General features: G+C 44.0%; 1 protein-coding gene across 1 annotated transcript in view; it reads right to left on the bottom strand.

Annotated features, from left to right (window-relative positions):
• Positions 1–585: 585 nt before the first annotated feature.
• The window catches only part of LOC147618799 (uncharacterized), a 40589-nt gene continuing 13860 nt past the window's right edge, over positions 586–27314 (bottom strand). The window contains exon 2 of the mRNA XM_086773867.1: positions 586–1738. Coding sequence (XP_086629993.1) covers positions 1289–1738 — 450 coding nt within the window. The 3' untranslated portion in view covers positions 586–1288. The remainder of the gene's footprint in view (positions 1739–27314) is intronic.

Genomic DNA, 27314 nt, shown 5'->3' on the forward strand with positions numbered 1-27314 from the left:
TGCCAAACCATGCGATGTGTCCCATTTAGCATCACTAAACAATGACTAGATAGGCCTATAGAACTCCATCCGCTATAGAAAGTGGGATACATCTAAGCAAGGAAATGATAGGTGCTTGAGGGAGGCTCTCTAGTTGGGGTATGACCAACATGACAAGATTCATGCAACACATGCTTCATCACGGATCAAGATGTCTCAATTGATTGTCTAATATGTTGCTAGGAGAGCCCAACCCAAGAAGTCGACTTTCCTTGGAAAGCCTACGAGTTAAAGCCTGGGGTGAGCCATTGTGCCATCCAATGAAATACACATGCACACTAGGCTCAATTGTAGTAATCTATCCACAAGAGCAACCAAATCAAACTCAAGAGGAGTTAGGCCGCTTGAACTCTTGAGCAGTTTTGCTACCGATAACCTATAGATCAGGGCGGTAGCCTCCAAATATAAACAACAACAGACAATAAGAGCTAGACGTCCACATCCAAAAAAGGACAAGCCAAGGAGTCCTCCAAGGGGGAGGGGGCCCAACAAATGCCAAATGAAATAAACATCACTAGCAAACCTTGAAACATGAGAAGGCAGGAGAAAGACAAGGGTCCACCGTTAAGAAAGCTACTTTTGAGGGGCATATCCATTACACAAATTTTAGGATGGTGGGCTATCTAGAGAGCCAACGCATTTTTTATCAAGTGTATAAGAGGTGTTAAGTCATACATAGCCTTGCAAGCTAGACCTCAATATGAGGCTCACTCATGTATGCATTTGTGTGTGCATGTCTGTATGTATACTACATGAATATGCACTCTCACGTATGGCAATTTGACTACCTTCAGACCTTAACAATCCTTCTCAAGATTTTACCTATGTTACATACACCTTACCGAGTAAAACCTCCTATTCTTCCACCCTCCTCGTAGAAACAAACAAAATTTTCCCTTTTCAGTGGTGGCACTCATTAACGGGGCCTTAATTCTACATCGCAAAACTCTTCTTATAGGATACACCACTTTTTGTCGTTTGATGAAACTCCTCTTCAAGACTTCTGCCAAAGCCTAGATGGACCATTGATGTCATACCCTGGACCTTGGATAATGTGAGTACGGATCTAGAATAATTCACGACATGTTTCATCATGTAAGCGGCCTCTTTTTTCAAGATAAGCTGGTGTCTTTTGGAGAGTCAGAACAAGTTTCTTCTAGAAATGTTACTATGTGAATTGATTTGCTTGTATGCATTGATAGACTTGTCTTTGACAACCACTTCTTTGGAGTAACTTCTGAAATAGATGTCAACCTGCCTCTGATGGCAATTCTTTTTTCATGGATACTATCTCGCGACCCCCACTCCCAACACGTACCACCCGAACAGTAAGCACCTGCCCCACCTTAAACAACCGCTGTAGAATGACTACACCACCAGAAAATCCAAAATCTGTTGATGGAAGGAATCCCTCCTTGCCAGTTGGCATGGCTAAAAAATAACCCACAGGGATGATGTCCTTGATGACCGCTTGTACAGTTGATGGGTCACCTTTCTTCAGCAACTTGGCAGGGTCTAGGTCAATCCTTTTCGCTTCCTCTTCCAATTCTGCAGACCTCCTTTGCACTAGCGCTTCTCTTCTGTAAGCTTTGATGCGCATCCTTGCTTCTAAACTAGGTGTCCTTTGAGGTACTGAAGGGGTTGGGGGTCTGTACATAATGTTGGGCTTTCTGGCTAATGGCTTTTGCCCTGCATTTTGCTTTTAACACAACAATTGCAATGCAAAAACAGTTAATACAATAATGGCAATAATTTGAGCTAACTAAAGAAAATCGTCAAATATACTGCAGCACAAAACAACGGTTCCAAAATTAACACCCATATATATCACACGTGCGTGCGTGCGCTTGCCTCTCTCTCTCTCTCTCTCTCTCTCTCTCTCTCTCTCTCTCTCTCTCGTGTACGCGTGTGCATACATATATGTCTGTAAAAAACCTACCTAATTATTAAATGTGTGCGCGTGTGTGTCACTGATTAATGTTTATTGCAATTACACAAAAGACAAGGCAAATAGACCTACTGTATATGGCATGAATGAGTATATACAATGGAAAACATGCAGATGTATGATAGATCTGACTGCTTCTTACTGTGTGTCAATGCTACAAGCATGAATCAACAGGTTGCCCATGCTCCAAAGCTGTGCAGGGCTGGAAACTGTTGTGCTATGGCTCTAAATTGCTGATCCAGGCACTTCTACTAATCTTCCCCAAATCATAGTCCTTTTAATTATCTAAAATACTCAAAGAAAAACTCAACTGTAGAATTGCACATGTAGATTTCCTTGTAAACAGCCCATGCAGGACTGTCCCATAGTCAATAGGGCTGGTACGGGTTCTGGTACACATCCCAATCCTGTCCCGAAGTCCCTCTGTCATCATCCATCCCTGGCAAACCTTTTTCTTTGAAAACCCGGCCTGTTCTCCAAACCACTCTGATGAAGATCTATGCATCTGGTCTTCCTCTAGTCCACAATCCATTCCTGCCCTGACTCTGAACACCGTCTTGGTCTTCATTCCTAGAACTGAGTCTGGCACTCTCACATCACCCTTGGAAGATCAACCTCCCTTGGGACCGTAACCTGAGAACCTATCTGGTTCACGGAACTGCCATCCCCATCTGGCACTGTGGAACACCACCAACAAACCTCCTGGGAGTTCTTCCCGATCTATGTTCCCGCCTTGGGCTTCGAATCCGTGTACTTTCCTGTACCTTGGACCTGTACACCACCATCTGGGACTGAATCAATGTTTAGCTTTGCTGAGCCTGATGCTCTGATACCAATGTAACACGCGGAAGCTCTGGGTAGTCTTCTTTCAGCCCTAAACACTCTTGAAAACCTTCTAATGCAAAAACGCACCATCTGATGCAAAAACGCAGGTAGAGAGAGAGTAGAGAGAGAGAGTGAGAAGTGCTGGAATTTCAGTATATACTATGGTACAAAAAGGTACATATCTTGCTGCCTTCATAAAAAGGTGGTTAACCCTAAAATCTGTCCCCTATGGGACCTCTAAGGATCCAAACCCCTAGTGGGATTGAATGAATTAAACAAGGAGCAAGGAGCCCTATTTATAGCCCTTGGAGTATGTGGGAAACTGGCCGACTGCTAGTCGGCCAGTTCCACAACCATCAATGCTGCCCGACTGCTGTACACGTTGGCCGACTGTACTCCAGTCCACACACTTCAGCGCCTTCAGCCGACACACCCTTCTGGTACTGCTGACATCAGCCTTCATGTAGCCGACAGTCCTTTCTGGCAGCCGACAGCTTCCTTTGGTCCTTGCTTCAGTCTACACTGCCAAGAGTGCTCTATCATCCTGGTTCTACTCTTTATCTGCCTGCCTATTCTGGATTTAGCTCTCAGACTGTCCATGGCATTGCTAACGCACATGACAAGTAAACAAATAGATTTGACTGGCTCCCCACATTTGCATGTGGGCGGCCAGTTCCATGGGGGTGTGGGTAGGTGACCATGCACCCACCCCCACACACACACAACTTAAGTGTGGCTCCCCACCTTGGCCTCTAAGTGGGTGCCCAAAGGGGGTGCCGACTTTTAAGTGAGTGTGAACAAATAACCTTATAAAACAAAAGGTTAGAAAATAAATTATTAAACTAACATATGCAATATACTTACCACCTGTTCACATGCACCAAAACTCGTCAGAAGACAGAGTAAACTTCACATCCTTCACCACACATAGGCAATTATCCTTGATAAGATAACCCTCGTTGATAACATAAGAAGCATGTGAATGACCAGCCATCAAATCAGTCCATATATGGCAAAAATCAGCATCCAAATGGTAAAAATCTCGCATAGCAGATAAGTCTCCATGAGAGGCCACTGAGACTACAGCTACATGAGGCCTCCTGGATAATGCATCGGCCACCACATTTTTCTTTCCTGGAGTATGCACAATCTGAAAATGAAACATGGAAAGAAAGTTTGTCATTCTCATTTGCTTCTCTGAAAGCTTTGTTTGAGATAGAAAGTATCTCAAGCTTTGATGATCTGTCCTGACTACAAATTCAGCCCCAAGAAGATAATTTTTCTATATCTTTAAAGCATGAATTACAGCCAAGAGCTCTTTCTCATAGATATCCATATGAAGCTCAGCATCATGCAAACGACGACTCTCGTATACAACTGCATGCCCTTCTTGATTTAGGACAGCTCCTATACAATCACCACAAGGATCACATTCAACTACGAATGACTTGTGCAAGTCAGGAACAATCAATACTGGACCGCATATGATAGCATGCTTGAGCTGCAAGAAAGCATCTTGTTCTTTTGAAGTCCATTTGAAAGTGGTTTTCTTCTTTGTGAGAGCATGTAAAGGAGTGGCTATCATGGCGAAATGCCTTATGAAACGCCTGTAATACGAACATAATCCCAAAAACCTACGTACTTGATGTACGTTTTGCAATTCGGGCCAATTCCGAATGGTCTCTATCTTTGCAGGATCCATTGTAACTCCATCCTTGGATACAATGTGTCCCAAATAATGAATCTCTGAAAGGAAGAACTCACTTTTCTTGGCATTAATGAAAAGTTTATGCTTCCGCAACTCTTCGAACACTGTGACCAGATGAGTTCTGTGTTCCTGCTCATTCTTGGAGGAAACCAAGATATCATCAAAGAATACTCCTGTGAATTTGCGATGGGGTCGGAATATCCTATCCATCATACGATTAAACGTAGCAGGAGCATTGGTGAGACCAAAGGCATTACCAAAAATTCATATAATCCAAAGGCTGTCCTGAATGCAATTTTATGGACATCTTGTGGCACCACTCGTATTTGGTGATAACCACTCTTCAAATCAAGTCAGCTAAAACAAGCCGAACCATCAAGCTTATCCAAAATATCATCAATTCGCGGAATTGGGAATTTGTTCTTGATGGTAAGCTTGTTTAAAGCTCTATAGTCCACACACATACGGAATGAGCCATCCTTCTTTTGAACAAGAAGCACAGGAGAGCAATAAGGTGAGGAACTGGGCTGAACCAAACCTTTATGTAAAAGCTCATTTACCTGCTTCATGATCTCTTCTTGTTGTGCAGCACTCACTCGGTATGCGGGTTTGTTAGGTGGAGAACTACCTGGCACAAGATCTATGCGATGATCTTCGGGCCTTTGGGGAGGTAATTCTCCTGGCAAAGTATCAGCAAAACAGTCGTTGAATGCATGAAGAAAATTCAGCCTATCATTAGTCATAGCATCCACATTTTGATGATTTGGCACAAGGCTATCACGAACAAAAACCAAGTACGCAAAAAGACTCTTTTTGATTGCTTTATTAATTTGGATGTGTGATACAAGTGGGATGGAATCCCCTTCTTTGCCAACATCAATAAAATGCATGCGACCTTTATGCATAAAAGAAATCATATTGGTCTTACTCTTTGCGGGGCTCAAGCCTATGATGCCATGGCTTGCCCAACAATACATCACATCCATTTAGTGGAGCAACTAGGAAATGTTCATTATCAAGGTAGCCCTAGATATGTATGCGCAACTTTCCTATCAATGGGGTAACCTGCACCTCTTTTCCAATAAATGCAGCTTCGGCTTCAATCTGAGGTCCCATGTTCTCAACCTCAATACCCAATGCAACTGCCGTTTGCATAGAGATGAAGTTATCGGTTGCACAGTCATCAAACATGAATAAGGCGGGCTGATCCCTGATTTGCCCCCAAGCCTTACATACCATTCGCTCTTTTGCATCATGACTTGTATTTCCTTGCACATCAAGAACTGCATGTACATTAGCCTTGGTCTGCTTGTCCTCGTGCTTTGGTTTGCGGTCAGGGCACTGTCGAAACATGTGGTCTTTGCTACCACAAGAAAAACATTTTCCCTCCTTGGCATATTGCTCTCTTTGCTCCGGGGTTAAGCCGAATTTGTTCTTCTTTGGGCCCTAATCTTTAGATGTGGTATTTTCAGCTTTACCACCCTTGTGGGTCTCCCGGAAGTTCTTTTTAGGTGGCTGTCCACCCTTTTGCAGATTTGGGACAGCCTTGTCTTTCCCCTTTGAACCGCCCTGATCCTGCTTAATTTTGAGCACCAATTGCTCTGTAGCAAGAGCAGAAGCTGTGAACTATTGCAAAGTATGTTTGGGGTGCAATTCAATGCCCGAACGATATGCTGGTTGCAGTCCAGAGCGAAACTTCCTCTTTCTTTCATCCTCAGTGATTTGCATAAAGGGAGTTACTTCCAGCAACACTTTCCAAAACTTGTTAACATACTGTTGCACGCTTTCTTTATCTCTTTGCTCCAGCCTGTCCCACTTTTGAGTGAGAGTTTGCTCCGCATTTGGTGGCAAAAACTGAGCATAAAATCTGTCCTTAAATTCCTTCCAGGTGCAAATGGGATCCTTGGTGATCTTTTCAGTGATCCACCAATGAGCAGTGATTCCTTTCAAAAACATGCTAGCATGGCGTACTTTTGACTTCTCAGTGAAGTCCTCTGGCATGAGGCTCATGGTCTTCTCTTTTTCTTTTCCCCTTATCCAACGGAGCAGCCCTATCTGCATGGGCTCCATGGGCCGTCGTAGAAGTTTCATGAGGCACGGTGGCATGTGCTCCATGAACTTGAAACTCAGATGCATGTGACTTACCTGCATAAGGCAGTGTCTAAAGGAGGTGGATTGCTAAATTTCAGCTCTCCGTCGTCCCCCTCTTTGATGTCACCTTTGCGGAGGAGGTAGGCAAGTGCCAACTCCCTTGGCTTCTTGCCCACTTCCCGTGCCATGGACTCAAAAGTTACATCTACCATTGCCTCAGCTTTCCTTGCTTCAATGGCACTTTGCACATGGGGATCTTCATGCAGAAATTTTAACTCTTGCTCTTGTGCCTGCAAAAGTTTTCTCATATGTTCCATTTCAGCCCTCATTGCATCAGGCTCTTGTTCAAGCATGACTATCTTTCCTCGAGACAGTTGTCCCTTTGATTTGCACCAAAACTCATCAGAAGACAGAGCAAACTTCACGACTCACTGGCAAGCGTCCCCGCTCAGTAAGTAACACATCAAGCAAGCAAACACAAAAATACAAGTCATGCGAAAACAGTTTCAAACATGCAGAACATGAGTGCATGTGCAAATAGTATCATGGACATATCTCCCGTTCATGGAACAAGTACAAAATATCTGTCGGCACAAAAATGACACGACGTAAAACATAAATCCTGGTCTTCCTATGGAGTGACAATCCCATAGGTAAGACACAGTTCCAAGCACGAGCCTCCCTATGGAGTGACAGTCCCATAGGCAAAACACAGCACGAATACTAGCTCTTCCATGGCGTGACAATCCCATGGATAGAGCTCAGTCCAGGTCATACACGGGTGGCACCAGTCTGGCTCCCGTCCATACGACACCCTCCTGCTAACACACGGGTGGCACCAGTCTGGCTCCCGTCCATGTCAGCAAAAATATTGGCCTCTTCACATGAGACACTGGCCTGGCCTCAAGTGAATGAGACACAAAAACTGGAGATGGACCAAATGGTCGGCCAATTGGTGACATATGATTTGAAAATGCTAGATAATGAAGAATTAAGTGATCATCTTGCCAAGTTCTATTCACTAATTCAATAGCTCACTAGCCTTAAGTGTTAGCCTGATGATGAAGACCAGGTGAAAGTTCTCATACAAAGTATGCAAGTTGTTTCCCGATTTCAGCCTTGCTACTTGAAAAAGACAAAAGAAACAAGGAAAGTCAAGCAAGCAGTAGTGTGGACTATGACAAAGCTTTTGTAGGAGAACAGAAGTGGAGGACCAACAAGAAGATTCACTGCAAGTACTGCAAGAGAATGGGGCATAATGAGGCCAACTACTTCAAAAAGCTGGAGAAAGGGCAAGAGAAACACCATGCAAATCTTGCTGCTGAAGATGAAGAGGAGCTTGTTGAAGAGGAGAAGATATTTGCAACAACGGCCCAAGTCTCCCTCGATGAGGTAGACGATAAGTGGACTTTCTAGCTGCCTTTATGTATGTGTGAGTCAATAGGGGTTCTCTGCCTCGAGTAGTCTCCTAAAAATCTAATTGTATCTATGTTTGTGTGTGTTTTCCTTTCCTATGATAACAAAAGCCTTGATGCTATAAAAGGCTCTTTTTCTCATTTATCCCAGGGGACTGACTAAACTGTTGGCCTTACTACCTCGGTGGTATCTTTCTTTTGCGTTCGGGTCACACCACCTTCGCTCTGAAGGCGACAGTGCCTAAGGGGTTGTCACAAACGGGCGAGTGGTTATACAGAATTTAACACTTAAATCACAAAATTACCATCCTCTGATCATTGCCATGCCTCACATACACAACCATACTCTCTATTAAAAGTACATGGCAATTGAAAATACTAAAAGAAATGACACAGCACTAGGGACAAGAAGATGGGCTGGTCCCCACCCTTGAAGGATTTTAATTACCTTGAGGGAGTAAGAGTTTCACAAGTACATGAAAACAATTCACAAAATGCTATACTTGCCCACAAGTAGCCCAGCTACAAGCTAGCAATATGGTGCCCAGCACCCCTCTCCAAGAATGCCCAACAATCCCGAAGAGAAAGGAAGCCCAGCTACAAGAAGATCAACCACCCAGGGGCTGAAAATCAGCCTTAGGAAAATGCCCAACACTTCCCAAGGGTTATTCCACGTAGAATTAGCAATAACCGGATTCTTCCACAGCTTCAATCTTTGGGAAAAGTCTTCTTCTTTTGCAAGCTTGAATGGAGAACTTCAATTCTGAAAATCAGAACTCAGCCAGCTTCTTAGTGCTTTTGGAGAGAGAAAACACTAAAATATGGCTGGCAAAATACTCTGCAACAAGTGCACTGGATAGAGAAATGCACAAAGGCCAATTAGGGTGCTGAACTCGGGCTGAAAATCAGTATTTATATAGCTGAAATCAGCCTAGAAGGAGGCGCTTAGAAGAAGATAAGGGATGGAGAGTGTTGCTCATGAAAAACTGCGGTAGAAAGTGACTTGTGCATGACTTTTGGATCAACATGAGTGGCTACATGGAAAAGAGCAACTCAAGTAGATAAAATTTGTAGAAGAGCTTACTTTGCATGCTTTACTTTTGAGTTAACTAACTTGCATGATTTCATTTGGAGAAAAGTGAGCTTGCATGATTTACTTTTGAGAAAAGTGAGCTTGCATGCCATATTTTTAGGTGCATGAGAGAATAAAGCATTGCATGTTGCATGCATGTAGCCAGAAAAACTGTATGTCACATGCATGGGGGTTTCTAGCTATGCATGTCGCATGCATGGGGGTTTCTGGCCATGCATGTCACATGCATGGAGGTTTCTCATTATGGAGAAGAAGATCACCAACCATAAACAACTGAACTGCCATGCATGCATGCACGGAGATAGAAAACCCGCATTAGAGTGGGCTGCCTTTAAATATATGTTATTCCTGTACAAATCCATCAATACAAGTTAACTGAAGACAAATTATGCAACTTACTAGCCCATGGGTGCAATCCAAGCGTCCCCTAATCCATGAGCTTCACATGCAATGAAATCCAAGCATTGTCCAGGCAAACAAAACAGTAGACACAAATAAAATAAGCCAGGCACACAAACGTATACATCTAAACACATATTTTGGAAGAAACCCCATCTATTTACATGTACTTGAAATTTACGAAGGCTATGGCATTTGGCTCTCCAAGATCCATCAAATGTCCATAGCATTATGTATTGCATTTGGTTCTCCAAGATCCATCAAATGCCTAACATGCTTCTTTATAGCCAAGATCTCATAGATACAGCTCGCATACACATACATGGGAAGCTTAACCATAAACATACCATAGCTACATGTAGTGTCCAACACCCATGTCCATGGATAATAAAGAATTAAGAATATGAAACCCAAGAAATTAGGGAGTAGTTACAGGGGCTATGGATGCCTCTTCCCATCTCGGAGGAAGAGAGAGAGAGAGAGAGACTCTAGCGAGAGAGAAAGAGAGAGAATGTTGCACGACTCAAAGTTGATTCGATTGATTGATAAAATGGAGAATGAAGTACAAGCCTTTGATATATAGGCCTTTCCTAGTTCCAAACCATTTAACCTTTTATTTAATACATGCTTATCCACATCCTAAGAGGAGGTTCACACGCAACTACACACAAACACACTAACAACCTTTCATGGGGTTGTTCACACATGGTTTACACACATACAAGCTCCAACTAATCCCAACGAAATCCTATTTCCACTTGCCCTCACAATATACTCACTCATAACAAGAACAAATATTCTAAATATAAGCGCAAGAGCCAACCATATCTCCAAAGCATACATATACCAATACTAGCTATTCCAGGTACGAGCACAAGAGCCAACCATATCTCGAAAACTCCATGATCATATATCAAATATCAATGAAAGAAAACCATATTGATAAGACCAACAAATATCCTTTGAGACTCACCCAGTTCATTGAGCTAGATCCTGAGGCTCATCCAAGCCAAGAGCACAAGGGATCTTCCCAAGGTCATCCAACCTTGAGCCAAAACTATTGCAATCGTCTTGCTCCAAGCCCCGACCGGTTCTTCGGCTTCTCCCCACAAATCAATCCCTCATGCATCCACATGATGATTTGGAGGCCGTCAAAGCCAGGCCATCCAGTACTAGGGAGCAAGATGACTATACAAATTGCACTCCTAATTGGCCTAGACCACTAGGGAAGAGAGCTAGGGTCAAGTCAAAATACAAATCTTCACAAGAGCATATCCACACTTAATATCCTCGAACTCCATAGGCATTTCTATTGCACATAATTTATAGGCAGTTCGGTCATATAAATCATAAACATAATATGTATCTTGTAAAGTGACGTAATCCATATAAAGCCATATAAGAATATATCTTGTCCAAGAAAACGTATCTGAATCATAATAGTCAAACTCCCATGTATAAATTCCTAGAGCAAACATGCTCTACAAGTATTCATAATATTTGTATAAATCTTAATTCTTTTCCTCGAACAAAACTCAAAGAAAACTTCTCCTTGTTTGGGCATACAAGGGTTAGCCTTATATTCTACTTTCTTATTCTAGTAAATATTAACCCAAATATACACTAAAAAGTTAGCTTTGTTTTTGTTAAATTAACCTAAGGTCCACTCCAGCAATATAAATATTATTATGCTTTGAAATCCATGCAAGATTTGACTTGTCAAGAGATGCTTCTCAACCTCAAATTGCCCGAGGGTTGCTCCATCCATAATATGCCCTTGCATGGCAGTTGTCAGGGTATGGAGGATGAGTCTGAAGGCAGAAGGGGTGTTAGGGTTAGGGTTTGGAGAAGCTGCAAACAGGCGTGGAGACCAACAGAGAGAGAACAAGACTTCAGTGTATTATGCTTGATGAAAAGTGAAGTACAATAGCCACATAATAGTGACCTAAAGATATGTGTTCACATGTCCGGCCATAAAATGTGTCGGGTGGACCAAAACACCTATAAACTCAATATAAGTGAAACTAAGCTAAACTGGGGGAAAAAACCTCCACTAACTGAAGTAAAAAGTGCCCCAGTAATCTACTGATGATCACTAGCACTCCTCTGGGTGCATACACAGCATAAAACCCAACAAACCCCCCTGGAGTGATATGTGATCACTGTACATCATCCACCAAAAGGAAACAAATTCAAAGCACTGCGGAATGCTTCAAATTTCGGACGTGGTAATGCCTTGGTGAAGATGTCTGCCACATTCTGATCTGCAGGACAGTAGATCAGACTGATATCTCCTGCCTAAAGTCTCTCCCGAACAAAATGATAGTGAATCTCAATGTGTTTCGTGCGAGCATGAAACACAGGATTCCTGGCCATAGCAATGGCACTCTGACTATCAGTATAGATAGGTGTAGGCTCCTCCACTGAAATATCCATATCAGTCATGAGACGACGCAGCCAAACACACTCAACAGTAGTAGTGTAGGCTGCTTTGTACTCTGCCTCACAAGACGAAGTGGCCACTGTGGTCTGTTTCTTGCTTAGCCAAGAAATGCATGAAGAGCCAAGAAAGAAACAATTTCCACTAGTGGAATGTCTGGTATCAAAATCACCAGCCCAATCTGAATCATTGTAAGCGTATAACTGCATGTCACCCCCCTCAGGATAAAGCAATCCAAGAGACAAGGTACCCTGCAAATAACGGAATACACGCTTCACAGCTTGCCAATGTGACAACCGCGGGCTGTGCATAAATCTGCTCAACTGAGAGACTGCATACTGAATATCTGGCCTTGTATTACACAAGTAAATAAGGCACCCAACAGCCTGAGCATATGTAGTGGCATCAAAGGAAGTACTGTCATCTTGTAGTGACAGTTTCATCCCAGGCTCCATAAGAGTACTAATAGGCTTGCAATCCTGAAATTTAAACTTCTCCAGAAGTTTAGCAACATACCGTGATTGCAACAACCCAATGCCTCTGTTATCCTGCACAAACTGTATGCCCAAATAGTAGTGTAGAAGCCCCAAGTCAGACATGTCAAATGTCTGTTATAGTATCTCTTTAAAAGCTGCAATTTTGTCATCATTTGATCCCATGAGCAAGAGATCATCCACATAAAGACTGATGACCAGCAGATCTGTCTCTTCTTTCTTTACATACAGAGTGGCATCATTTGATCCCATCATTTGATCCCATGAGCAAGAGATCATCCACATAAAGACTGATGACCAGCAGATCAGTCTCTTCTTTCTTTACATACAGAGTGGCTTCTGATGGACTGTTCACAAATCCCTGAGTGAGTAGGAAAGCATCTATTTTTGCATACCAAGCTCGTGGAGCTTGTTTCAAACCATACAAGGCCTTTTTCAGCCTGCATACTTTCCCCTCATGACCATGTTCTGCAAATCCCATGGGCTGAAATACATAAACTTCCTCCTCGAGGTCCCCATGTAGGAATGCAGTCTTTATGTCCAACTGGTGAACAACCCAACCACGATGTGCAGCCACTGCAATGACACACCTAAGTGTCGACATACGGGATGTAGGAGCAAATGTCTCCTCATAATCAATGCCCTTCTTCTGTGCATAGCCCTTTGCAACTAGACGGGCTTTGTACCTGTCAATGGATCCATCTGCATGTCTTTTCAACTTATAGACCCATTTAGTACCAATTGCTTTCTTGCCTTTGGGCAGATCAACCAAATCCCATGTTTGATTCCTTTTAATAGAATCAAGCTCATCCTGCATGGCTTTGTTCCAATGCACATTATCTCGTGCATCCACAAATGAATCAGGCTCATCATCATCCTGTAAACTGGCTGCCATAACCAGATTCAAATCCATGATGTGTGCATGCTCATTGGTCCGTGTCTCCCTACGAGTACGACCAGCAAGAGGACTCTCTAAATGGCTGTCCTGTAATGTCCTCAAATACCATCTAGGTATGTGTCTGACCTGTGGTGCCTGCTGCCCCAAATTTGGTTCAGCTTCTGGCTCATTTTGCTCCTGAATTTCTGCACCACCTACATCATTTGCTGGCTGTCCTGTACCCTCATGAGTTGGATAACCAACTGTGGAATGAAACTCCATAGGTAGTAGACCTTCAAACACATCATTTTCAGCCTGATTTGCCTCATAACTAGCCATGGATATTTCTGATTTTTCATCAAAAATCACATCCCGACTACTGAATATCTTCCTGGATAGTGGGTCATATAACCGGTAGCCCTTGCTCTCACGGCTATACCCAACAAAAATGCATTTTGTGGCTTTATCATCCAGGTTCCTCCTCAACTCTTTGGGTATGTGTGCATATGCAAGACACCCAAAGATACGAAAATGCGATACAGAAGGCTTGCGGCCATGCCAAGCCTCAAAAGGAGTAATGGAAACCAATGCCTTTGTGGGACATCGATTCAAAATATGACAAGCACACATGACAGCTTCCACCCAAAAGATATGTGGTAGCCTCTTTGCCTTTAGCATACATCTGGCCTTCTCCATGAGTGACCGATTCTTCCTTTCTGCAACCCCATTCTGCTGTGGAGTGTAAGGAGTAGTATACTGATGTTTTATACCTCTACTTCCAAGAAAAGAATTCAGCATATGTGACATATATTCCCCCCCTCGGTCAGAACGGAGAGTCTTGACCTTGCATCCTGACTCTGTCTCAGCAAGTGCTACAAAGGCAAAAATGCATCATATACCTGTGATTTCTGTGTCAAAGGATAGACCCAGCATATACGAGAGAAGTCATCAATAAATGTTGCAAAATAGAAGCAACCACCTAATGACTTCGTCTGCATGGGACCACATAGATCACTGTGTATAAGCTGCAACTTTGCAGTTGCTCTTAGAGCCTGATCACGTGGGAAGGAAAACCTATGCATTTTTCCCAAAATACATCCTTCACAAATGTGATCTGGAGGCTTCTCCATGAGAGGTAGATCTGTAAACATGTTATGTCGCTGCATAAGCATAAGACTACCAAAATTTACATGCCCCATGCGAGCATGCCATAACTCTGCATCAACCATCGCTGGAGTAAGAGTGAATGCATTATAAGCAGACTGATCCACTGGCTGAAATGCATCCAACTGACAAAGTCCATGACATAATGTACCAGTAAGCATCAAGGTCAAGGCATTAGCTTTGTCTCTGACCATGCATTTATCATCATCAAAGTGGACTTGCATACCACAATGTGCTAAAGAAGAAATGGACAACAAATTCTTCTTTATCCCTGGTACATATAAGGCATCTGTAAGGCGGAGAATGGAGCCATCAATGGCTGTGAGCTGAATCTCCCCAATGCCACGAACTGGATATGAAGCATTGTTGGCACACTGAACAGTTTTGCCAACAGGGGCAGGGCCAACATGACTAAACAAATCCCTGCGAGATGTGATATGCTTTGAGGCACCACTATCAAAATACCAAGTACGTGCATGCTCTGTCATACTGAGTGCCTGTGAAGACCAAGAGGCATCATAGCTGCATGTATAAAAACAGTAATCCCTGTCCTCTACAAAAGAAGCAGTCTCTGGAGGAGCTTTAGAAGCATCATTAACAGACATCCCAGCTTCCTTTGCCTTCTCTTTGGCAATCCTCTTCCTACATTCAGTGATGTAGTGACCTAGCTTCTTACAGTAATGACATTTGCCCTTCTTCTTGGGCTGTCCATCACCTTTCTTGGTATCCTGTGAAGAACCACCATCACCTTAATTTTGATTTGAACTCTTTGGCTGAGTTTTTCCTTTCCCCTTTTGACCTGTAGTAAATGCTTGTTCTGCATTTGTGTTCATATTCATATTCTTCCTCATTTGCTCCTCTTGTAGTAAGAGAGCAACAAGTTCCTGATACTTGAGGGGTTCAACAGCATTCCTCATGCTGAGGTTCAAAGAGGTATGAAAAGCCAAGTAAGATCTTGGCAAAGAGTGCAAGATGGTGGACACAAGCTGTGTCTCAGGAATAATCTCATCCACATTGATGAGTTGCTCTCTCAAATCCTGCAGCTTGTTTAAGTGGCTAGACATATCATCTCCTTCATTCATTTTCTGATTTTCAAGCTCTCTTTTCAAAAATGAGATCCTAGCCTCATTACGAGCAGCATACATCTGCTCCAAAGTCACCCATGCATTCTGTGAAGAGCCAGCTGAACGAATATGAGGTATAATGGACCTCTGTACTGACAATGCAATGAGTGACAAAGCTTGTGCATCCCTGGCATCCCATGTCTTTTGAGCATTTGTTCTTTGAACAGGCAATGGCTGCCCTGGAGCCTGTACTTGTTGTCCTCGTCCACGAGCACCCCCTTGGGGAGCCTGTACTTGTCCTCCTCGTCCACGAGCACCCCCTTGGGGAGGAGTCTCTGGAGCCAATGGACCTGGACGTGGTTCATCACCACTAACAAAATCCCAAAGACCTTTTGCCACAAGCACATTTTTCAGCATAAAACTCCACAAGGAGTAGTTCGTCCCGTCCAATTTGTCTTCTTTAGACAAATACGTGAATACGTCACTCTGTTGTTGATTTGCCATTATGCCTACGCACAATGTTGTACCTGTGTATCAAAAAACCCAATAGCAAGAACCCTGATAACAACTGTACTCCACTGAATACAGTTCACCCAAATATGCCTGCACTCTCAATCCTCTAAATGTGCAGTTCAATGCACCAATGACTGAGTAGAGCAGCAAACGACGTACACAATGCCAAAATGCCCCAAAAATGCCCAAATTTGCTGCACGCAAAACTGTGCAAAAAACTTATATAGTTCTTTGCTAGAAAATCTGCCTGTTGTGCTTGTAGTTTTTCACAGAGAAAATAGTATTGCCCAAAAACAGAATATTTAATGCTTACCACAGATTTCTGAGCAAGTTGTGGTACATATGCAGGTACAGTCCACCAAAAAGAACACGTACTGTTGACTGTACTGTGCAGGTACAGTCGACTTGTACTTTACAGGCCTGAAGGCGACTGCAGGCTAATACTTTGCAGGTACTGTGAAGATACTGATGAGGCGGCGCTGCTGTGCAGGTACTGACAAGGCGGCGCTGACGTGTGCTGACTGGTACGGAATGAAGGCGACGCCTGACAGTCGACAGACGACCAGCGCTGACAAATACAGCTAGGCGACCAGGTACAGTATACGGGCTGCAGCAGTCGACTGAGTACAGTCGACAAACGACCAGCGCTGACAAATACAGTCGACGCTGACTGTACGGAGCAGGTACTGAATGCACGACTCCTGCTGACAGCGGCGAACAAGTACGGCAGCTGTACGATTACTAAAGGCGACGCACAGATGTACGGGCAGATGTATGAAAGCGACTATGTACAGCAATGGCAAGCCTTCAATGCTCTGATACCAAATGAAGGCAGAAGGGGTGTTAGGGTTAGGGTTTGGAGAAGCTGCAAACAGGCGTGGAGGCCAACAGAGAGAGAACACGACTTCAGTGTATTATGCTTGATGAAAAGTGAAGTACAATAGCCACATAATAGTGACCTAAAGATATGTGTTCACATGTCCGCCATAAAATGTGCCGGGTGGACCAAAACACCTATAAACTGAATATAAGTGAAACTAAGCTAAACTGGGGGAAAAAACCTCCACTAACTGAAGTAAAAAGTGTCCCAATAATCTACTGATGATCACTAGCACTCCTCTGGGTGCATACACAGCATAAAACCCAACAAAGTCGGTAGCCAGCAGGTGGTCTAGGCAGCAGTCGGCTATCATTAGAATGAAGGCCAGAACATGGGACAACAGTGAAGTGAAGCACAACCAATTAAATGAGGTTTAATCCCTATTATTTGTCTAGCTGCCTGACAACATTTGTTGTTGGTCGACCAGTATCCTCAACTTATATAAGCACAAAGTCATAATTCAGTTCGTGAAGCAAGTCATTTTCATCATTGCCAACTAGAAATCATCAACCATCATGTAGAAGGAGCCAAAGGTCATGAAGCAAGTCATTTTCATCATTGCCAACTAGAAATCATCAACCATCATGTAGAAGGGGCCAGAGGTCACGTCCAAGGGCCTAATCATGCTACATGCACATACATTCAGTAAACCATGTATAAGCATTAGAGCAACCTTTTTGTACCATATTAATATAGAAAACCCTGGCACCAACTACCTCTCTCTCTTCTTCTCTCTTGTGTCTTAATCATGTTAAATCAACATCTTGTTCTTAATCAGGCTTAGGACTGTGGATTAGTACAGCAAGGCTTCCACGCATGCAACATACAACTATATGGGTACATAGATGCTGATTAGGCTGGTAGTGTTGCAGATAGGAGATCTATCAGTGGATTTATGTTTCCTTTTGGGAGTGTTGCTCTGAGTTGAGCACAGAGGCAGAGTACAAGGGTGCTACAATGGCAGCTTGTGAGGTAGCTTGTGTTGAGAAGCTACTTGGTGATATGGGTGAGCGCGTGGATAGGACCGTTTTCATTTATTGTGACAACATGAGTAGCATATAGTTGGCCAATAACTTAGTCTATCATGCTAGGACAAAGCACATTGAGGTGCATTATCACTTTGTGAAGGAGAAGATTCTAGTAGGTGATGTGGATTTGGTATATGTTAGCACATAGGATCAGGTGGCTGACAGCTTCACAAAGGCATTGGGTACAGAGAAGCTTTTGCAGGTTTAGGAGCTTACTTGGAGTGCAGTGTGTGTAGTTAAGCTTGAGGGAGGATGTTGCGATATGGAGCTCTACTAGTGCTGAAACTCGCGGCAGCGGGTGCCCAGGGGACTAGGACCTTTGACACACTTGTTTGATACCATCAATGCATATTAAAACATTTAAACATGGCCACAGCCTTAACACATATCCATCATCACTTTGCATAAAAGCTGGACAAAACATCCACAAATGCTGAAAATGGAGCTTGCACACGTGACACCGCATAGAGGCCGGAATGGGCCGACCCCCCCCTTGGAGTATTTTATTACCCAAGGAGAATAATATCATGTACAAGCTTTGAGGGCCTTACTCTCCCCACGGGAGATGCCGGATTATCCATATACAAATGCCATAACACAGCCTAACACGAGGCAACCAAGCCGGAACATAGGCTGTAGAAATGCCGAGCCAACAATATAATCCATATACCTCCGTGTGGGTACTGATTCTTCCCCAAAAACCACGGGTCTTCATGCAATAGAGCTAGTACAGCAAGTACAACTCTCCATTCAGCCGGTACAGCAAGTACAATGGCTGGTACAAGTACAATGGCTGGTACAACAGGTACAGTGGCTGGTACAGCCGGTACGGTGGCTGGTACAGCAGGTACAACAAGTACAAAAGTTGGTACAACAAGTATAGTGGCTGGTACAGCCGGTACGATGGCTGGTACAGCAAGTACAAATGCTGGTACAACACATACAATGGCTAGAAATCATAATAAATGATTGAATACCCTTGCCTTCAATCTTTCTTCGCGATGGAAGCCTCCAAAACAGTCCCATACAGCCGGTATTCTTCATGGGCAGCCTTCAAGTGAGAGAGAAAGAGAGTAGCCATCATTAGGGCAACCTGTAACGGTGGTAGAGGCTAGTGTGGAGCAAGAGAGCCTCCATTAATGAAGAGAGAGGGCTCCAATTTATAGATTTGGGCCTCCCATGAGCTAAAATGGCAAGAGAAGGCTACGATGACAAGTGGAGAGCCACACAATAGCTGAAGTGACAAGTGTGAGGCCACTTGTCTCACTTTGATCCACTTTCTAACAAGTGTCACGCCACTTGTCTCACTTTGGTCCACCTCCTTGCCACATGTCCCAATCTAATAGATGGGTTCTTCCATAAACTTTCTCTCTAAAAATATCCCAACTGGTAGACATTCTGTCATAGGCACTTTGCCAACTCTTGGTATCTGCTCAATTCCAAATGTAATGATGCGAACAGAATTTCCATCCGAGTTCGGCCAAAAATAGCAACTCTCCTAAATTTTAGGAGTGTGGTCCTTTGTATTCTAGGATAATCCCCCATTCCAAAAGCTTGTACTTTCCAAATATTTAAACATCTTGGAGTCCACCAGACTCCTTTCAGACTGGGAAATGTCCAAGCTGGTGACAAGTGCTGTGGACATTGGTGACCTGCTTGGGTGATGTCACTAGCATGGTTGGTGAGATTATAGTTGATATACCTCCAGTGGATGACAGGCTCTGTGAGACGGGCACATTTGGATTACTAGAGTATGGCATAGTTATAGCGCCAGCTCATATAGTCGGGTTCACACTATGGACCGACCTTATGGTATGCTTTAGTAGGAGAGTACTTTCCCTTATGATATGTACTCTTATCTTTATGATATGTTAGATTGAGAGAAGAAGAAGATAGAAGAAAATTTAGTTATCCATGGACCATCTCTCTCTTGTGTGTGTGTGTGTGTGTGTGTGTGCTTGCACGGAACTTAAGCTCTCCCTCCCTCCGGCATTCTCTTTAATTTCAAGTATTTGTATTCGCAATTAGTATAAATTAGTCATGGTCATGTTTAATGTTTAATACACATTGATTACATAAAAGTGTGTCAAAGACCCTAGTCCCCCAGGTTATAGATAGTGGTATTAGAGTAAGGTGTCCTCCCTATAAAAAGATCACAAATGGGGACCATACTTACCATCTGTGCAATTAAGCATGGCTAGCTAGCTCATAGTCTATGCTGCAAGAGAAAGAGAGGTGCAAGAGAAAGAGAGGCATGGTGATAATGATGATGTTGATGCTAATGATAATGTTGAAGCTGATGTTGATGCTGATGATAATGATCCGATGCTGATGGTAATGATTCTATTGCTAATGATCCTCTAAAGGCTATCCTATTTGCTTTATTAAACAGGAAATTAGGCTGTTTATGCTAGAGATTAGCGTGCACGTGACATCCCCTCCAGCTAAACTTGATGACGGGGTGGACACTCTATCATCCTTCCTCCCTGAACTACTAACTTTAAACTTCTACTTCTGACTTTGACTTTGACTAATATTTTTGTCTGAACACCTTCCACTCATAATCTCCACTTCCAAGTCTTGCTGAAGAACTGAACAATTGTTCCACTGTTGTCCCCATGCCTGTTGTCACTAGCCTGGACATTTCCCAGTCTGAAAGGGGTCTAGTGGACTCCAGGATGTTTAAATATTTGGAAAGTACAAGCTTTAGGAATGGGGGATTATCCTAGAATACAAAGGACCACACTCCTAAAATTTAGGAGAGTTGCTATTTTTGGCCCGACTCCGATGGAAATTCTGTTCGCGTCATTACATCTGGAATTGAGGAGATACCAAGAGTTGGCAAGCTGCCTATGACAAAATGTCTACCAGTTGGGATATTTTTAGGGAGAAAGTTTATGGAAGGACCCATCTCTTAGATTAGGACATGTGGCAAGAAAGTGGACCAAAGTGAGACAAATGGCCTAACACTTGTTAGAAAGTGGATCAAAGTGAGACAAGTGGCCTCACACTTGTCACTTCAGCTATTGTGTGGCTCTCCACTTGTCATCGTAGCCTTCTCTTGCCATTTTAGCTCATGGGAGGCCCAAATCTATAAATTGGAGCCCTCTCTCTTCATTAATGGAGGCTCTCTTGCTGCACACTAGCCTCTACCACCGTTCAAGGCTGCCCTAATGATGGCTACTCTCTTTCTCTCTCTCTTGAAGGCTGCCCATGAAGAATACCGGCTGTTGGGGACTGTTTTGGAGGCTTCCATCACGAAGAAATACTGAAGGCAAGGAAATTTAATCATTTATTATGATTTCTAGCCATTGTACTTGTTGCACCAGCATTTGTACTTGCTGTACTTGCTATACCAGCCACCGTACCGGCTGTATCAGCCTCTGTACCTGCTGTACCAGCCACCGTACCAGCTGTACCAGCCACTGTACCTGTTGTACTAGTCATTGTACCTACTGTACCAACATTTGTACTTGCTGTACTGGCTGTACCAGCCACTGTACCTGCTGTACCAACCACTGTACCTGTGTACCTACTGTACCGGCTGAATGGAGTTGTACTTGCTGTACCAGGTCTATTGCATGAAGACCCGTGGTTTTTGGGGGAAGAATCAGTACCCACACGGAGGTATATGGATTATATTGTTGGCTCGGCATTTCTACAGCCTATGTTCCGGCTTGGTAGCCTTGCGTTGGGCTATGTTATGGCATTTGTATAGGGATAATCCGGCATCTCCTGTCATGTGCACAGATGCCCATGGACAAGTTCCTCAGCTAGTCCAGAAAAGGCAGCCAGAAAAAGGACATTAGAACCAGAAAATGAGCACAGAGGGCTGTTGGCAGTGTAGACTGGAGCAGGGCTTGGAGAGCAAGAGGAAAAGCCTGTCGGCTGTACCACAAGGGAGTCGGCTGTACCAGAGGTGGAGGCGGCTGAACCAAGTTGAAGGGGGCTGCAGGCGCATCATTGAAACAAGCATTAATGACCAGTCGGCTGAGTTAAATAAACTTTAATGAAATTATGACTGGCCGACCAGCAGTCGGCCAGCATAAAGGGGGTCCAAGACCCATATAAAAAGCCCCAAGTGCTCCTCATTGAACTCATTCAATCCCACTAGGGGTTTGGATCATTAGAGGTCCCATAGGGGACAGATTTTGGTGTTAACCACCTTTTTATGAAGGCAGCCCATGGCTGCAGATATGTACCCTTTTTGTACCATAGTATATACTGAATTTCCAGCACTTCTCTCTCTCTCTCTCTCTCTCTCTCTCTCTCTCTCTCTCTCTCTCTCTCTCTACCTGCGTTTTTGCATCAAATGGTGCGTTTTTGCATCAGAAGGTTTCCAACAGTGTTTAGGGCTGAAAGAAGACTACCTAGAGCTTCCGCGTGTTACATTGGTATCAGAGCATCAGGCTCAGCAAAGCTAAACACTGATTCAGTCCCAGATGATGGTGTACAGGTCCAAGGTACAGGAAAGTACACGGATTCGAAGCCCAAGGCGGGAACACAGATCGGGAAGAACTCCCAGGAGGTTTGTTGGTGGTGTTCCACAGTGCCAGATGGGGATGGCAGTTCCGTGAGCCAAATAGGTTCTCGGGTAACAGTCCCAAGGGAGGTTCATCCTCCAAGGGTGATGTGAGAGTGCCAGACTCAGTTCCAGGAATGAAGACCAAGACGGTGTTCAGAGTCGGGGCAAGAACGGATTGTGGATTTGATGGAACCAGATGCATAGATCTTCGTCAGAGACAGAGTGGTTTGGAGAACAGGCCGGATGTTCAGAGAAAAAGGGTTGCCAGGGATGGATGATGACAGAGGGACTCGGGGAAAAGGATTGGGATGATGACAGTCATCCAAGAGCAGGTTGGAATCCCGTCATCAAGTTTAGCAGAGGGGGATGTCATGTGCACAGATGCCCATGGACAAGTTCCTCAGCTAGTCTAGAAAAGGCAGCCAGAAAAAGGACCATTAGAACCAGAAAATGGAGCACAGAGGACTGTTGGCAGTGTAGACTGGAGCAGGGCTTGGAGAGCAAGAGGAAAAGCCTGTCGGCTATACCACAAGGGAGTCGGCTGTACCAGAGGTGGAGGCGGCTGAACCAAGTTGAAGGGGGCTGCAGGCGCATCATTGAAACAAGCATTAATGACCAGTCGGCTGAGTTAAATAAACTTTAATGAAATTATGACTGGCCGACCAGCAGTCGGCCAGCATAAAGGGGGTCCAAGACCCATATAAAAAGGCCCAAGTGCTCCTAATTGAACTCATTCAATCCCACTAGGGGTTTGGATCATTAGAGGTCCCATAGGGGACAGATTTTGGTGTTAACCACCTTTTTATGAAGGCAGCCCATGGCTACAAATATGTACCCTTTTTGTACCATAGTATATATTGAATTTCCAGCACTTCTCTCTCTCTCTCTCTCTCTCTCTCTCTACTCTCTCTCTACCTGCGTTTTTGCATCAGATGGTGCTTTTTTGCATCAAAAGGTTTCCAAGAGTGTTTAGGGCTGAAAGAAGACTACCCAGAGCTTCCGCATGTTACATCTCCCGTGGGGAGAGTAAGGCCCTTAAAACTTGTACATGATATTATTCTCCTTGGGTAATAAAATACTCCAAGGGGGGGGGGGGTCGGCCCATTCCGGCCTCTATGCGGTGTCACACGTGCAAGCTCCATTTTCAGCATTTGTGGATGTTTTGTCCAGCTTTATGTTTTATGCAAAGTGATGATGGATATGTGTTAAGGATGTGGCCATGTTTAAATGTTTTAATATGCATTGACGGTATCAACAAGTGTGTCAAAGGCCCTAGTCCCCCGGGCACCCACCGCGAGTTACATTGGTATCAGAGCATAGGCTTTCTTGGAAGCGGAGGCTTCCTTCTATCAATAAGGAAGGGAAAAGATCTCAAGTGGGGACCACACTTACCATCATTGCTATTAAGCATGGCCAGCCACTTCAGAGCCTATGAAGCAAGAGCATGAGCAATAGACAGCTTGGTCTAAGGATTTATGAATTCACAAAATTTATCTTGGAAATGTGGAGTTGGCTTTATGTGCACACGTTTAGCACTCTTTCCATATGGATATTGTGGATTATATTATCAAGCTTACAAGCAAGCTATATGGAGATATATCTCAGGATATCTTAAGGATATGGTGACAAGATATTTCTTTTGGCTTCATGATCAACCTGGCAAAGAAAAGCTAAGTATACTTTGAGTTTGCAAAGTTGGTGCTTTTGCTATTTACTATGAAGTGTTTTTGATGTTCACTAATCCTTGTATAGCCATGCAAGGAGAAAGGTGGTGTTGTTTGCCTTGAGATGGTTTCAGGGAAACATTGTTTATGGCTCCCTTTAATGGGATGAATTCTTTTCATGGCTCCCTTTATTGGGATGGATTATATCTATGGAGATTTCTTTCTTGGACGAGATTTATATAGATATTGGGCTTCACAAGCAATTTCTATGGACGAATCTGTCCGAGTTTATAGAGAAGAAATCTTTGGATATCTCATGGATATGATGCTTTTATGGATTAAGTCCACCTCTACTCCAAGGTGTGTGGTTAGCACGGAGTATGTGGTAAGAGTTATGGTATACAAGGATTATGGTATACAGGTCTATGGATTCTTGGACTTCTTTTCTAGGGATTTGGATCCATCCTCAGGTTTATGGATTATGTTTATGGCTCCCTTTTACTGGGATGGATTATTCTTTTTGGCTCCCTTTATTTGGGATGCATTGGACTTATGAAACTCATGATTCACATACCCTGTGTAGTGTTCTCTTGTCCTACGTGCTCTCTTGAAGATTGTTTCTACCATGTGAGGGTGGAACAATAGAGAGCAGATGGAAGGGAACATCGGCACTTCAAAGGATAGTGACAAGCACAACATACCCTGTGTAGTGTTCTCTTGTCCTACGTTGTAATGTGCGGAAGCTTCGGAGAAGGATCAGTACTTCAAAACTCAGAAATCAGCACTCTTTTCGCAACGGAATTAACGCACAAACTGAAAGGAGATGTGCAGAAAATAGAGAGAGAAGGGGGAGATGGAGAGGACACAGTATTGGGTCCCAATTACCCTCTGTAGGGCCCCCACCACGGATGGTGTATTTGCTTTATTAGAATGATGTAAATCTGAAAACAAATACAGAAAACTTGACCTTTTCTTGGCTGGAGATTCCAGCCCTTGACCTTCAGAAGTCCACCCCTTTGCTTGGCAATCTCCTTGGCTTGACTGGCCCTTGATTGGCTTGAGCACTTGGTGAAAACTGAGATGAATTATGGGATTGTGGCTTCCTCTATTTATACTTCCCATCATGAGCAGTCGGCCAGCTGATAAACAGGCAGCCAGCATCATATTCCCACGACTGAGTAAATTCAGCAATAAATGCTAAGTTAAATCCCCAAAAATGCTGGAAAAATCCCATAATGTCTGCGCATCTCTTCCTGGCTGGCTGGACATCAGGCGCCTGCTTCTGAAGGGCTGGACACATCTTTTGTCCACAATCCCAGGGTTGGGCAGCCTGTATGGGCTGCCCCATACATGCCCTACAGCCATATAAAGGCTGTAATCTCCTGGAGATTGCCTGATCTGTGCCCTAGGGCTGTCCTACAGCCCCTCCATGGCTGGTGGGTTCAGCCTGGGCCTTCCTGGCCCTCATGGGGGTGGTTCTACACCATTCCCGTGCCCCCACTCAGATCCGGGGTAGCCCTATGGGCTGGCCCCTTGTCCTAAACCTAATCTACTCAGTGATCTGGCATCTGGTACCAAACCAGATACACAGAACCACTAACATCATTCTAGAGGGAGACTCACAGCGCGGACTGGCACTGTTTCATGTGCAGGACAGTGCACACCTGACCTTGGACTCATGTGTAGCTACATAGCCTCCAAATAATCCGTCAATAATGCCGGATAGTCTTCGAAAAATTCTTTGTCGAGCCATACCGCTTCATGAGTTCCTCGGTCCTGAAACTTTGTGAGAAACTGTCGTAGTCTTCGGCCTGAGCCATGCTTGAAACGGTGCAAAAGGATCTGTTCTGGAACCATTACTTCTGCTTCATCAATAATGTCTGGTTCCGCTTCGTCTTTGACCTCTGAAGGGGGTGGACTTGCATATGGCTTTAACCAACTGACATGAAATACATCGTGCATAGTCCAACTCGGAGGTAGCTTTAACTGCATAGACACCTCATTAATCTTTTTCCGGATGGGAAATGGTCCGAAGCTCCTGAAAGACAACTTTGGACATCACTTGCCCACCTGCTTCAATCTTTGCTTCATAATCCGAAGATACACCCAATCCCCTTCCGAAAACTTCATGTCCCTTCGGTCTTTATTGGCCTGTCGAGTGTAGGCCTCTTGCGCTTTAGCCAATCTGTCTTTAACGGACTCTAGGATCTCCTGGTAAGACTCCGTCACTCTGTTCGCCTCCGGTATTGAAGACGAAGTCCTGGTTAACAACGACTGAAAAGGCCTTCCAAACGCTGCCTCATATGGAGTCCTGCCAATAGCTGAAGAAAAAGAGTCATTCAAAACAGCTTGAACTAAAGGCAAAAACGATTCCCACTTACCTTGCTGATCGTGGACATAACACTTCAGCACATCAAAGGCCAACTGGTTGTATATCTCTGTCTGGCCATCTGTCTGTGGGTGGAATGCACTGGAAAAATTCAACTTAGTACCAAAATTATCAAACAATGCCCTCCAAAAATGACTGGTAAACTTGGCATCTCGGTCTGACACTATGGTCCTAGGAATCTCGCCAATCGGGTACCAATGCCGAATGAATAGCTGGGCAACATCCTCGGCGGTCACATTGGCCCTGCAAGAAATAAGCATAACAAATTTGCTGAACATATCAATAATAGTTAAACACTGCGTATTACGCTTACTCGGACTGGGATACAGATTTGTGACAAAGTCCATCGAAATGTCTTGGAAAGGACCCTCAGGAATCGGCAAAGGCTGTAACAACCCTATCTTCTTTCCACGAGGAGCTTTCACCTTTTGACAAATGTCACAGCGTTGTACATATGTAAACACATCACGCCTCATCTTTGGCCAATAGTATTGCCGTTCTAATTTCTCCAGAGTCGAATTCATGCCCCTATGACCACCTGTAATGGCATCATGGGCATCATGGAGAAGCGCTGCCCGGAATGATTTCATGACACATAGTTGGCCTTTGTAGAAAAGCCAACCATCGCGTATCAGAAAATGGCATGGTCTTGTGGCATCCAATGCCTGTTCCCACTGTGTACCGAATTCCTCGGAATCCGCGTACGTGTGCTTCATGTCTTCTAGTACCAACAAGGTCAAGTCTAGTGGTCTGAATCG

This window comes from Cibotium barometz, chromosome 34 (assembly GCF_041138505.1).
Source record: "Cibotium barometz isolate CiBa-2024 chromosome 34, ASM4113850v1, whole genome shotgun sequence".
NCBI lineage: Eukaryota > Viridiplantae > Streptophyta > Polypodiopsida > Cyatheales > Cibotiaceae > Cibotium > Cibotium barometz.